Source organism: Salvelinus alpinus, chromosome 18 (assembly GCF_045679555.1).
Source record: "Salvelinus alpinus chromosome 18, SLU_Salpinus.1, whole genome shotgun sequence".
Taxonomy (NCBI): Eukaryota; Metazoa; Chordata; class Actinopteri; order Salmoniformes; family Salmonidae; genus Salvelinus; species Salvelinus alpinus.
Window position 1 is genome coordinate 5563935 of NC_092103.1, and position 12921 is coordinate 5576855.

Genomic DNA, 12921 nt, shown 5'->3' on the forward strand with positions numbered 1-12921 from the left:
CTGTCTGTACCTTATCACTACAGAACGAGGCAGCGCAGGCCAAACAATACATTCCACAGGCGCTGTCTGATTGCATCCCAAATGGGATACTATTCTCTATATAGTGCACTACTTTTCTGGTCAAAAGTCGTGTCCTATGTAGGGAATAGGGTGCCATTTGGGACATAGCCTGTCTGTCATTGAAAGTCGTTGAGCCTGATAGGTGGAGGAGTAACAACACAGGGCCGGCTCTGTTGATATTCAAATGGAGAGGAGGGGGAGTGGGGACTGGGCTCACAGAAGACTGGGAAGGAGAGTGAAAGCCAGGGAGGGATGTAGAGGGAGAGTGAAAGCCAGGGAGGGATGTAGAGGGAGAGTGAAAGCTAGGGAGAGAGGGAGAGAAGCTGGGAGAAGGAGATGAAAAAAGGGAGAGACCGAGAGAAAGGCAGAGACAGAGGGAGGATGGCTAGCAGGCAGGAAGAGAGAGACAGACAGAGACCGATACAGAGGGAAAGGCAGAGCGAGGGAGGCTGGACAGCAGGCAGGGAGAGAGAGGGGCTGGCCCCTAGCCCTGGATGGGTCCTTTGTCTCTGCCTAGGGGCTGAGGGCAGAGGTCTGAGACACATAATAGGGACAGTCTGGCGCTGCTGGGACACTGTGGTGTGGGGAAGAAACATCAGCTGGATGTCCCTGGGGCATTCTCACCTTCTGTTAACCCTTTCATAAAGATAGAGACAGACGGCCAGCGACATCAGCGTGTCTGGCTGACTCATTGACTCACAAAGTGTCTACCATGCTGGTCTATGTCTAATTCTATGTCCATGTCTAGTTCCTTCACCACTTCTATGCTAATATATGTCTGGTCTAGTTCATCCGTATGTGTAATAGAACCGGTGGCTCTGTGTGTCCGAAGAGAGATTAAGTGAAAACCGGAGCCCTTGACACACAAACCCAGACTAGACCCCTTGAGACCCAGATGTCCACGGACACACATCCTTTAACTCGTTTCAGACGATACAAGTCTACCATGTTCTTCTATGTCTAGTTTAGTCCATCTGTATAGAACCAGTGACTGACTAGACTGTCCTATCATCATGATTTTTTATAGATTTGGATTTTATTTAACTAGGCAAGTCAGTTAAGAACACATTCTTATTTACAATGACGGCCTACCCCGGCCAAACCCGGACGACGCTGGGCCAATTTTGGGCGGCCAACAGGGCGGCTGGGTAGCCTAGTGGTTAGAACGTTGGACTAGTAACCGAAAGGTTGCAAGTTCAAATCCCCGAGCTGACAAGGTACAAATCTGTCGTTCTGCCCCTGAACAAGGCAGTTAACCCACTGTTCCTAGGCCGTCATTGAAAATAAGAATTTGTTCTTAACTGACTTGCCTAGTTAAATAAAGGTATACTAAAATAAAATACGGGACTCCCATTCACGGCCGGATGTGATACAGTCTGGATTCGAACTAGGGACTGTAGTGACACCCCTTGCACTGAGATGCAGTGCCTTAGACCACTGCGCCACTCAGGAGCCCTCTAGACATATATTAGCATAGAAGTGGTGATTGAACAGACATGGACGTAGACACTTTGAGTCAGCCAGACATGCTGATGTCGCTGGCCGTCTGTCTTTATCTTTATGAAAGGGTTAACAGAAGGTGAGAATGCCCCAGGGACATCCAGCTGATGTTTCTTCCCCACACCACAGTGTCCCAGCAGCGTCAGACTGCCCCTATTATGCGTATCAGACCTCAGCCCCCAGGCAGAAACAAAGGACCCATCCAGGGCTCAGATGATAATGGTAAAAGGAAGTCAGAATGAATCATTTGAACTCCACATCCACACATTCAGCTGCTGCCGAACCCACCTCCTGTGATGGGCAGATTCAGATTCGCTTTTATTAAATCGGGTTAGTTAGATAGCCAGTAAAGATAGATGATCAGTTAGATAGCCAGTCGAAACATAATGCAGGCCTTGCCAACTATTGTCCAATTTTCTAGTACTCTACCATGCAAGGCACTAAATAAAGAAAATGTCATTGGTAGCACTGGTGCGCTCAACTTTAAAAAGCTAGGAGCACCACATGAAATTTAGGAGCACCAGAAGCTGATGTTTTGTCCTAGAAACTAATATGTAGCCCGGTAAAGACATTGAAATGACTAAGTCATTTGTGGAATATTAGGTTTCTGCATTGTTGTAAAAGCACAATTTTTCCATTGAAAATGTTACTGTCTCTTTAAAAAGGTCCGCTTTGTGATGATGACGTGCAAGAGATGTGTCATTCAGCCATTGCAATGCTGTGATCTCCTGAAGAAGCTATCCATTTTCACATTCTTTCTGTGCCCCCAAGTGTTTGGATAAACTGGTAAAGTTCGATAGCTAGCCAATGAGGTAACACGACTGAACAAAGTGTAAACAAATGGTTAACAACCGCCCCACCCCATGGTTTATTATGGATGTAAAATGGTCCCGGCGATCTGCTATAGCAGGGTCTCCCAAACTCAGACCTGGGGCCCTCTTGGGTGCACGTTTAGTTTTTTTGGCCTAGCTCTACACAGCTGATTCAAATAACCTACTCATCAAGCTTTGATTATTTGAATCAGCTGTGCAGTGCTAGGGGCCGAGTTTAGGAAACCCTGTACTACAGGAAGATATATATATATTTTTTTTAAATGTTGCGCTGGTAATATGGGACAGATCCTTTGACCTGGTTGTGCTTGAAGTAAGCCATTGTCGCTGTAGTAATGGTGCAACCATGACGCTACCGAATCTGCAATTGCTTTTTTTCCTCTCAAGGGCACTCAAACAATGGTACAAGCGAAGCCTTATCATCACAATTATTAAGTGGGAGATTTTTTCCCTGATCGCACAGTGCTCCCAAAATTAAACTCCTGATCGCACAGCAAAATATTGAGTCGCACTTCAGAGCCCTGCTACAATGCCATCTCAATTGAACAAATAGCTAGGCAATGCTCTATATAAGTGCTTTGTGAGGGCATTTAAAGACTTAATGATCATTTCATACAGCATTAATCATTAGCCTATACATTTTTATTTGGAAGATAAGACCGTGTCCCAAATAGCACCGTATTCCCTATATAGTGCACTACTTTTGAAGAAAAAGAAAATGAAAAAAAGGGCACTATATAGGAAATAAGATGCGTGAACGCAGACGGACAGGGAGACAGACAGGGAGACAGACAGGGAGACAGACAGGGAGACAGACAGGGAGACAGACAGGGAGACAGACAGGGAGACAGACAGACAGACAGACAGACAGACAGACAGACAGACAGAGACAGACAGACAGACAGGGAGACAGACAGGGAGACAGACAGACAGGGAGACAGACAGACAGGGAGACAGACAGACAGGGAGACAGACAGACAGGGTGACAGACAGACAGACAGAGACAGACATGGAGACAGACAGGGAGACAGACAGGGAGACAGACAGACATACAGGGAGACAGACAGACATACAGGGAGACAGACAGACAGACAGGGTGACAGGGTGACAGGGAGACTGGGAGACAGACAGACAGACAGACAGACAGGGTGACTGGGAGACAGACAGACAGACAGACAGACAGACAGACAGACAGACAGACAGGATGACAGACAGACTGGGAGACAAGGAAGTGATTGAGTCTCTCTCAGGCAGAGCAGACTGAGGCAGAGTTGAGCGATGGAAGGATCGACCTAGATTATCACACCACAGTGGTAATATTGTGTCAGGATGCATCAGTCAAGTGCGGCATGACATCATTACACTAAAGAAGAGATGAGAAGTAAAGCTACACGAGCTGTCAATCAGACCAGTTCCATAACCTGCATAGACAGACGCACCTAAACTACAGAAGAGATACTTGCCTAGATAAAGGATAACGCAGGGGATCTCATGAGCTACACACGGAAGGTGTTGATACAGGAACCCTGTGCTACAGACACGGAATACTGTACACAGTACAGTATTTGAAAGAAAACAAATACCATTTAAACTCAGGTTCTGACAGATACCTATGCCTAGATGAAGAGACTGCAGAGTTTTTCCCCTAAATGCTACGTAGAGAAATGCTGAAACGGAGGGTACTGAGATATACAGGAGGAGGATATGGCTGGTCGCCAGACAGAATATCCCTTTAGCTAGCTAGTTACAGTAGTAGTAGAGACAAACGCCTTCCAGTTCCAATGACACGAGACAGAACATGGAACACAGAACACACGACAAAACACTCAATTAAGGCGTCTGGGCGCTGAAGATGGACCCCCGTGCCTCCTTGATTATAGTATGGATGGGGAATTGTGGGTAGGCGGCGTCCCGCGGCGAGAGGGCAAGGTAACGAGGTGCTGCTGTCTGATTTATTTCTCTCCCGGATTACGCATCCCAAATGACACCCTATTCCTCATATAACGCACTGTCAAAGGTAGTGCGCTGTATAGGGAGCACAGTGCCATTTGTGACACAGGCAGAAGGACAAAGTGTCGGAGCGATGGCATCTTCTCGAAATGCCATTACCTGCAGCAGCATATTTACCAGGCGGGAAGGATGGCTGTGATGGGAACATTCATGCTAATGAAGATTTGAGCTGGTCTTTGTCTTCGCTCCTCCTCATCCCTAACTCCCCAGTCCCAGACAAGCTCTCAACATCCCAGCCCATCCCTTTCTTGTAACTCCCAGCCCCTTTTCCATCCTCCCCATCTCCCATCCTATCCACCATCCCCAGCTCCCATCATTAGCTCCCAGCCCCATTCCCACATCAATCCCTATCCCCATCCCTGATCGCTCCTACCAAAAGTAATCACATTACGTTCGGGTAATCGAAAAATGACATGACTGATTACAATTTTGGACAGGTAACTAGTAACCGTAATGGATTACATTTAGAAACGAACCTACCCAACCCTGTGTGTGTGTCTATGGTGTTACCTTGAGGCGGTCTTTGAGCAGAGAGTCTGCGTACGTCCGTCTGTGTGTTGGTCTGGGTTCTTACCTGGAGGCGGTCTTTGGCCAGGTTGTGTGTGTGTGTGTGTCTGTCAGAGTGCGAGCGTGTGTGTGTTACTTACCTGGAGGCGGTCTTTGGGCAGGGCCTGTGCTCCCTTCATGATGACCTCCTGAACCCTCTCTACTGACAAGTCTGTCCCTGCTGCCTCAAGACGCTGGCTGAAGAAACCTATCACCTGGGGGACAGGGACACACGTCAGAAAAAGGATTTGTGTGTGTGTGCATGTTAGCTCGAGGAACCTTTCAGTTGAACTGTTATTTTTCAGTCTTGTGTGTGTGTGTTTGTGCGCGCATGCGTGTGTAGTGTGAGAGAGATGGTGTTTTTTGTCTGAGTGTGTGTAATTGTAAGTGGACAATTACACACACACACACACACACACACACACACACACACACACACACACACACACACACACACACACACACACACACACACACACACACACACACACACACACACACACACACACACACACACACACACACACACACACACACACACACACACACACACACACACACACTTACACTTTGAGGTCCAGTCTTTTTCATGTGCTTTTCGGTGTCACCACTAACACGTCAATGAGTCTCGTCTCTGTACATTAATAACATATGTTGATCTGATTGAACTATCATCTCTTCTCAGCTTCTATTTCTATCATCTGGATCCTAATTCATTTAATCCTGTTCTTTGGGTCTTCACACTAGTCTACCATTGCAACAGACGTCCCCCCCCCCCCACCATCACCCCCTTAGGCAGGGTTGTAGTAGACCACATATTGAGTGTCTCGGTCTCGGATCCATTTTTACTTGACTCAATCAATGAGGACTTGTCATTTCTTCCTGAGACCAGCCGAGACCCGAGGCTTCATTTATAACCGTTGTGTAAATTTTACCCCAAAAAATAAAATAGAGATTCATAAACTTGGTGCAAGCCATACGTACGCATGTGTCCCATTATGAATTAGACCTGTTGTAAAACTAACTGTGCACGCGTGAAAAAGCCCGTCCTTCACCTTTTATGGTGACAATAACACCCTTCTTTGCTGTAAACTTTGGAAGTATTGGAATTAGGCCAAGACAGTATCTAAAGGAAATAGCAATGGCGAATTTGATCAAAACGTCTTGGAGGTGGCAGAATGTTTTCTTTTGCAGTGACATTTACTGTATCTGATCGTTCCGCAAACACAAAAACGATAACAAATTGTTTTAGACTTGTAAACAGATCGTTTTCATTCAATAATGTTTTGCATTGACTTTTTCCTTAACCTAAATATGCTGCACTGCCGCAAATTCTGAAACATTGTCTACTCTGAAAAAAATAAAGCTCCAGTAGACCTACTTGCACTGGTAGCCTACACACATTCAACGCAAAAGATCAACTGTCTGTTCCCCTGTCAAATTCTATTGTAGGCCTGTGTTCTAACAATAGTTCCCTTTCAGATGTATAGAGCAAAAACGAATTATAATGGCCTATCTAATAGGCCCAATTAAATGAGACGCGCATGGTAATTTCTCGTATGGCTACTTGGTGAATATGAACTCTTCATGGCCAGAAAGGCGAAGAATTTATTATGCAATGGCAGATATATTTACTGTGTTTATAAATGAAATAGTCTCCTCGAGAAATTACAGTATTCAGACACAGCCTATAAACGTCAATGGAAACGATGAACCGTCTGCTCTGCTGTTAAACTGCGCTTCAGATTGAATCTATTTACTACTGTGAAGTGGGTCCAATTCAATGAGATGGGACAAACGGTAGCCTATCCTAACTTGTTGCATAGGCCTATAACTAACCAAGTTTCTATCAAAGTTTTTGTCAGATTAAAAAAAGATATGACCGGCCTGATGGAAACAGAACATTTCCCGGTAAACGTTCCAAACGTCGACAAAACCAAATACGCTAGACAAGGTGGGATCTTTTTGTGTCGGTAAAATAAAGTATTACGGAATGTTGGTGGAAAATATTTTATGCGCAAATATTGATTTAAAAACCATCATATTCTTTGTATTTATTATGGATACCCATTAGCAGCTGCCAAAGCAGCAGTTACTCTTCCTGGGGTCCAGCAAAATTAAGGCAGTTTATACAATTTTTAAAACATTAGAATACATTCACAGATTTCACAACACACTGTGTGCCCTCAGGCCCCTACTCCACCACTACCACATATCTACAGTACTAAATCCATGTATATGTATAGTGCGTATGTTATCGTGTGTGTGTGTGTGTGTGTGTGTGTGTGTGTGCCAATGTTTGTGTTGCTTCACAGTCCCTCTGTTCCATAAGGTGTGTTTTTGATCGGTTTTTTAAATCTAATTTTACTGCTTGCGTCAGTTACTTGATGTGGAATAGAGTTCCATGTAGTCATGGCTCTATGTAGTACTGTGTGCCTCCCATAGTCTGTTCTGGACTTGGGGACTGTGAAGAGACCTCTGGTGGCATGTCTTGTGGGGTAGCATGGGTGTCCGAGCTGTGTGCCAGTAGTTTAGACAGACTTGCTCGGTGCATTCAACATGTCAAAACCTCTCATAAATAAAAGTAGAATTGAGTCAAAGTCATAATTAAAAGTCTTAAAATTAAAAGACTTCATACTGAAGTCAACTTGGAGTCACGCGATGACATGTTGCGTGGTCCTCCCACTACGACTCGGGAAAGCATGCAGTTTATTAGGCTACAGATGAAATAAATGATGATGAACTTCACAGGGTGGTGAAAGTGCAAGGTGATGAGCTCGATGCCCCTTTCCAATAAATATCTAGAGTCTTATTCTAGTGACACGATGGCCGGGGATTGGCTGTCGTTTGACAAATAAAAATCTCGTTTTTATTTATCATAATAATCTCATCATGTAGGCTATACGTGTGCTCCAGCCAACAGCTCTCAGAGCCAACAGTACGCAGATAGCGCTGTTAGTGCACGTGCCAATACCAGAGTGGGCACACTCGCGATGTAACGCAACATTTGTTGTGAGAAAACCATCAGTAGAGTTCAAAATGCGATGGAAACCAATTGAATTTGTATTTTCTATTTGTTTAATGGGAATTTAACCGCAAAAAGGTATTTTATTTGCCCTACGTCATCACACATAGCCTTTAATCTGCAACAAGTCCATCTCAGCCACACATCTCTTGTGGGGAAAATGCAGATTTTCTTTATATTCACATGAAAATCTGTCACCAATTGGATGGAAACCGTGCTTCAATCCCAGACAGACCTCTCAAACATGATGCAGCACACACAAGCATCAGAAGCAGCAGGGCTGGGTTACAGGGAAAGGAGTAGTAAAGATTAGACTGCCATCTGTCTTTACTGTTTCGAGACACTTGTTGGAAGACTGAATGACAGCTAGAGTAGCTCTCGACAACATAATCATGTTCTTAATTCATATTTTACTATCCGCCCCACGAGGGTACAGAGAGTGGACTTATTTTATTCATCAATACAATTCAGAAACTTGTATTGAGTTGTACTGCGCTGGTCTCTTCTCATCTGACACTTCAACAGTGACCAGCCCTCATACCAAAACGTACAAAGCGTATTCACAAAACTACTGAAGTCGTACGCTTTCGAAATCCTGTTCATGAATTGTAAATTGCCCGTTGTTTTTCTATGAAGAGTCTTGGATTCATGTTTGGATTTCAATTCATTGGAATGGGGGCGCGTGCATGAGCAGTGTCCGTCTGTATGTGCATGAGCAGTGTCCGTCTGTATGTGCATGAGCAGTGTCCGTCTGTATGTGCATGCGAAGTGTCCGTCTGCATGTGCATGAGCAGTGTCCGTCTGTATGTGCATGAGCAGTGTCCGTCTGTATGTGCATGCGAAGTGTCCGTCTGCATGTGCATGCGAGCACTCGATCGCATGCCTCTCTCTCTCTCTGTCTCACCGTGTCGAGGTTCTGCACGATGTCCCGGAAGGAGGGGTGTGTTCTGAACTGTTCGAAGAGCTCTCTCTTGTAGAGCAGGGCGTAGACCAGGTTGGGGTTGTGGTGTAGAGAGTTCGACAGACACGAGTTGATGATCTCCAGCATCATCCTGATCACCTCCTCTATCACAATCAGGTCCTGGGCCTAGAGACGAGAGAGATGACTAACTATTAACATACAGGGCCTATGAAGAGAGAATCTGATGTATTTTATAAGAGACAGAAGAAGCAAGACACAAGAGACGACTTTTAGGTGAAACATTTCATGACCTGATGTTTCACTTTGGGGGAAAACTGTATGAAAGAATTACCCTGATGTTTCACCTTTGTCTTACTGCAGTAAATTAGATTTTTTTTGCTTAATGTCCACTCTTATGCCAACACAGTGGTCATCTGGTTTAAAGCAAATCGGGGTTTACATAACCAAAAGAACAAGGCTACTAGAAGTAAAAGGGAACGTTTGTTACTAGAATCAATGGTTTCCATTGGGTCGTAAATAGAAAGTGGCGGTGTGTGAGAGCAGGGCAGCCTAGCAGCGGCCATAGCGAGGGAGCCAGAGAGGAAGCCGGGGGCACCACTAGGTCCGTAGCGGCAGTACACAGGGAACACAGGGGCAGGCAGGCGGCAGGGTGGTTGTGTCATGTTGAGGGATACCCATTGTGATGCCTGCGTGGCTGAGATGGTATCTAGCTCCATACAGACTGTCTGGAGTCTATGGCTAGGGACCAGACAGCACTGCAGCACTCTGCTATGCAAAACAGCAACATATTATGCCTGCTTGCCTGCCTCGCAGGGAGTGAGAGAGAGAGAGAGAGAGAGAGAAAGAGAGGAAGAGCAGACGGAGTAGGGAAGTGAAGTCCCTTCCGTGGCTGGATTACAGCCCTGCTCCCTCCCTCCATTACCTCATGCTATCGTTCACTCCCACTTTGTAAACCACCAATCTCTAGCTAACTATGCTCAGAATATCAAGGAACCTAGGTTATTGTAAAGGCATCAAATCCTGTTCTAGCAGCTGAAGTATGGTCACTCATCTAAACATGGGCCATTGGCCTGAAAACAATCATATAAATTCTAGAACTCTCAATCATCAATACACCAGACAAAAGGACGTGGTGGTAGTTAGGGCTCTGTGGCGGTCATGACATTTTGTCAGCTTGTGATTGTCATGCAAATAACTCCCAGTCTCACGGTAATTGACCATTAATTAACATAAACATAATTTAGCATCTCCTTGCTTCCACACACAGCCTACAAGCCACTGACGCAGACCTTTGGAACATCTACATTTTAAAAAGTCTAAATAATATAGGTGACAAAAATAACAATAAATCCATTATTTATTTTAGACAGGTCAAAAGAAACATAATTTGAAGAAAATGTAGTCTGTTTCAGATGAACAGAATAGCATGAGCTGTCCTTATGTTAGGCCCTGATCTGGCTATGCCATACGGCGGTGGGCTACACTAGTTCATTTAGCAGACAAGATTTGCTTAGAATCCCGTGGAATTATTTTATAGTATTTTATAGTATGAAGAATACAATTGAAAGGATATTTTCTACAAACGATTTGGGGGAGTGCGCACATGCGGCTATTCTGTGTTGAAAGGTTAACAGAGATACTCCTATATGCTTAATTATTTATGTAACTTTAGTTGTGATAAATGATAGGCTATATGTTTTGATTTTTAATACATTGTAAGGCTGAATGATGCGACTAATGATGATTTGAAAAAAGTCACATTAAAAAGAGATGAGTTTTTTTGCACAAGCTGTACACACTTCATCAGTCTCTCATTCACAATTTGACAAGCCTAGAATTTCTCAGCAGCAGATATTTAATTCACAAGTGATAGTGAATGATATTAATATTGTCACCCATCAGACTATTCTTGATTTAATATTGTCTTTACATATACTAAATAATGTGTGAAATGTGTTTGATTTAGAATGGACCATTATCATACACCTGTCTCGAAACAGATAAACTCACGGGCTCTCATGTAGTGTTTGATTAGATTTTCGATTACATTTGCATTGATGTCAGAGTGATTACAGGGACAATAGAGTACTGAGTACGAGGCAGTTAGCAAGTTTGGTAGGCTACAAATGACCATCAGCAGCATCAGAGCTTGGAGAAGCCTAATTACCATGATTACCATACAGTCACCGTAACAGCCCTAGGGGAGGCAGGTAGCCTAGTGGTTAGAGCATTGGGCCAGTAACCGAAAGGTAGCTGGATCAAATCTCTGAGCTGACAAGGTAAAAATCTGTCGTTCTGCCCCTGAACAAGGCAGTTAACCCACTGTTCCCCGGTAGTCTGTCATTGTAAATAAGAATTCGTTCTTAACTGACTTGAAAGGGAAATAAAGATTATATTTAAAAAAATCACCCTCCATAAACATCTGTGCACCCATAGAATAAAATAGAACATATGGTATGGGTCTACCACTCTATAGCTCCAAACAACATGGGCTTCCAGCGTGTCAGCTGGGTACTAGCAGCAACAACACACCATACCGTTCCAACTGCATAGGGACTCACACTGTCCTTTTGACTCACAGAACAACTCATGTCCGAACCAATTTCCTCACAGCGAGGGAGAGAAGACATCACTCCTTCAGAGGGGGGGGGGGGGAGATAAGGGGAGAGAAAGAGAGCGAGAGAGACGCATGATATCTGCATCCGCATGGGGCTGCCAGCCTGATGCTGGTCTACTTGCTATTTCCCATTCGACTCCCTCCCTCCCTCCCCACTGCTTGTCTACTTGCCATTTGACCTTTGACATCAACAGTTTCATTCTACCCAGTCCCTCCCTCCCTGCCGTCTAGCAGCGCTTATGCCATATTCCCATGGCTGAGAGGGAGGAAAGAGCATGGCTGCATCCCTATTCCCTTTATAATGCACTACTTTTGAAAAGGTCCCACATGGCTCTAGTCAGAAGTTGTGCACTAAGTAGGGAATATGGTGCCATTTGGGACACAGCCAATCATGTCTGTCTGCAGCAGCAGGAGAGCTGGATCACCCTCCGTGCGTCAGACCAATTTAGACCCCTGCACTAATGGCTTCTGAGTGGCTAAGACGGAGCCAGCCCACCAGCCGAGAGTCACTGGCTGAAAATTGAGTCAGAGACGCAATGGGGAGCCACTGACTGCAGGACCGCTGAGCACAAATAGGAAGAGGAGGAGAGAGCGATCCATTCTGAGGACACAAAGGGTAGACAGGAAGTGCACACTGAAAGATGGATAGTTGGTTCATCTGAGTGATGGCATCTCCTGGCTTTAGGGCCGTGGGTGCCTCTGCACCGCCATGTGATACATGTTCTCTGAACAGCTGGATCTCCAGTATCTTACAGAGATAGAGTCATGCCTGTTCCAGCCCAGGAGAAAAGAGAAGGCCTAGGAGAAAGCTGGTCTGAATAATCCCATGCAGCGTAGCTATAGCTAGATATCATCTTCTAGGGTAAGGCGGGGCAGCAGAGATGGAGAGGACATACTGTGTTCTTCATCTACACCTGATAGTGCAGCGCTGGCTCGCAGATAGCCGCTACTCAGATAGCCACTGGCTTGGCTGCCTGGTGTATTACATTACAGTAGTTTATGAAATGACATGGAAGAGAATAGATATCAGTCCAGCTGATCAGTCCTGCAAAGGTTCTCAGAGTCAGATGTCCAGATCAGAGAGAGATATGGAGAACAGTGAATAATCTCTAGGAGAGTGTGTAGGAGCGACGTTCAACCTACTGCAAAACCTGCATCAACAGGAAATGTATGTGCCAGAGTATGATTACTGGTGCGTGAGTGTGTGTCAAAGAGGCAGCTTGCGTGTGAGGGAGCGTGTGTGTGTGTGTGTATATATAAAACACACACAAATACTCAAGATAAAACTACGAGGCAGGGATATGACGTTGTCATAGAAACATGCACATGATGAGCGAACGGAAGACAGATATGGAATCAAACGGGGTGTTGGTGTGTGCGTGCGAGTTGCTCGCATCAAAAAGCTTTTCGT

The 12921-nt window shown here is 45.0% G+C and overlaps 1 protein-coding gene across 7 annotated transcripts in view; it reads right to left on the reverse strand.

Annotated features, from left to right (window-relative positions):
• Window positions 1–12921, reverse strand: part of LOC139543582 (dymeclin-like) — a 138249-nt gene that overhangs the window by 10969 nt on the left and 114359 nt on the right. For 5 of the 7 annotated variants that reach the window (XM_071349798.1, XM_071349799.1, XM_071349797.1 and 2 more), the window contains 2 exons: window positions 8876–9058; window positions 5048–5161 (listed from right to left, as the gene is read on the reverse strand). In XM_071349798.1, the coding sequence (XP_071205899.1) occupies window positions 5048–5161; window positions 8876–9058 (297 nt within the window). The remainder of the gene's footprint in view (window positions 1–5047; window positions 5162–8875; window positions 9059–12921) is intronic. The other 2 variants (XM_071349801.1, XM_071349802.1) reach the window with 1 other exon arrangement.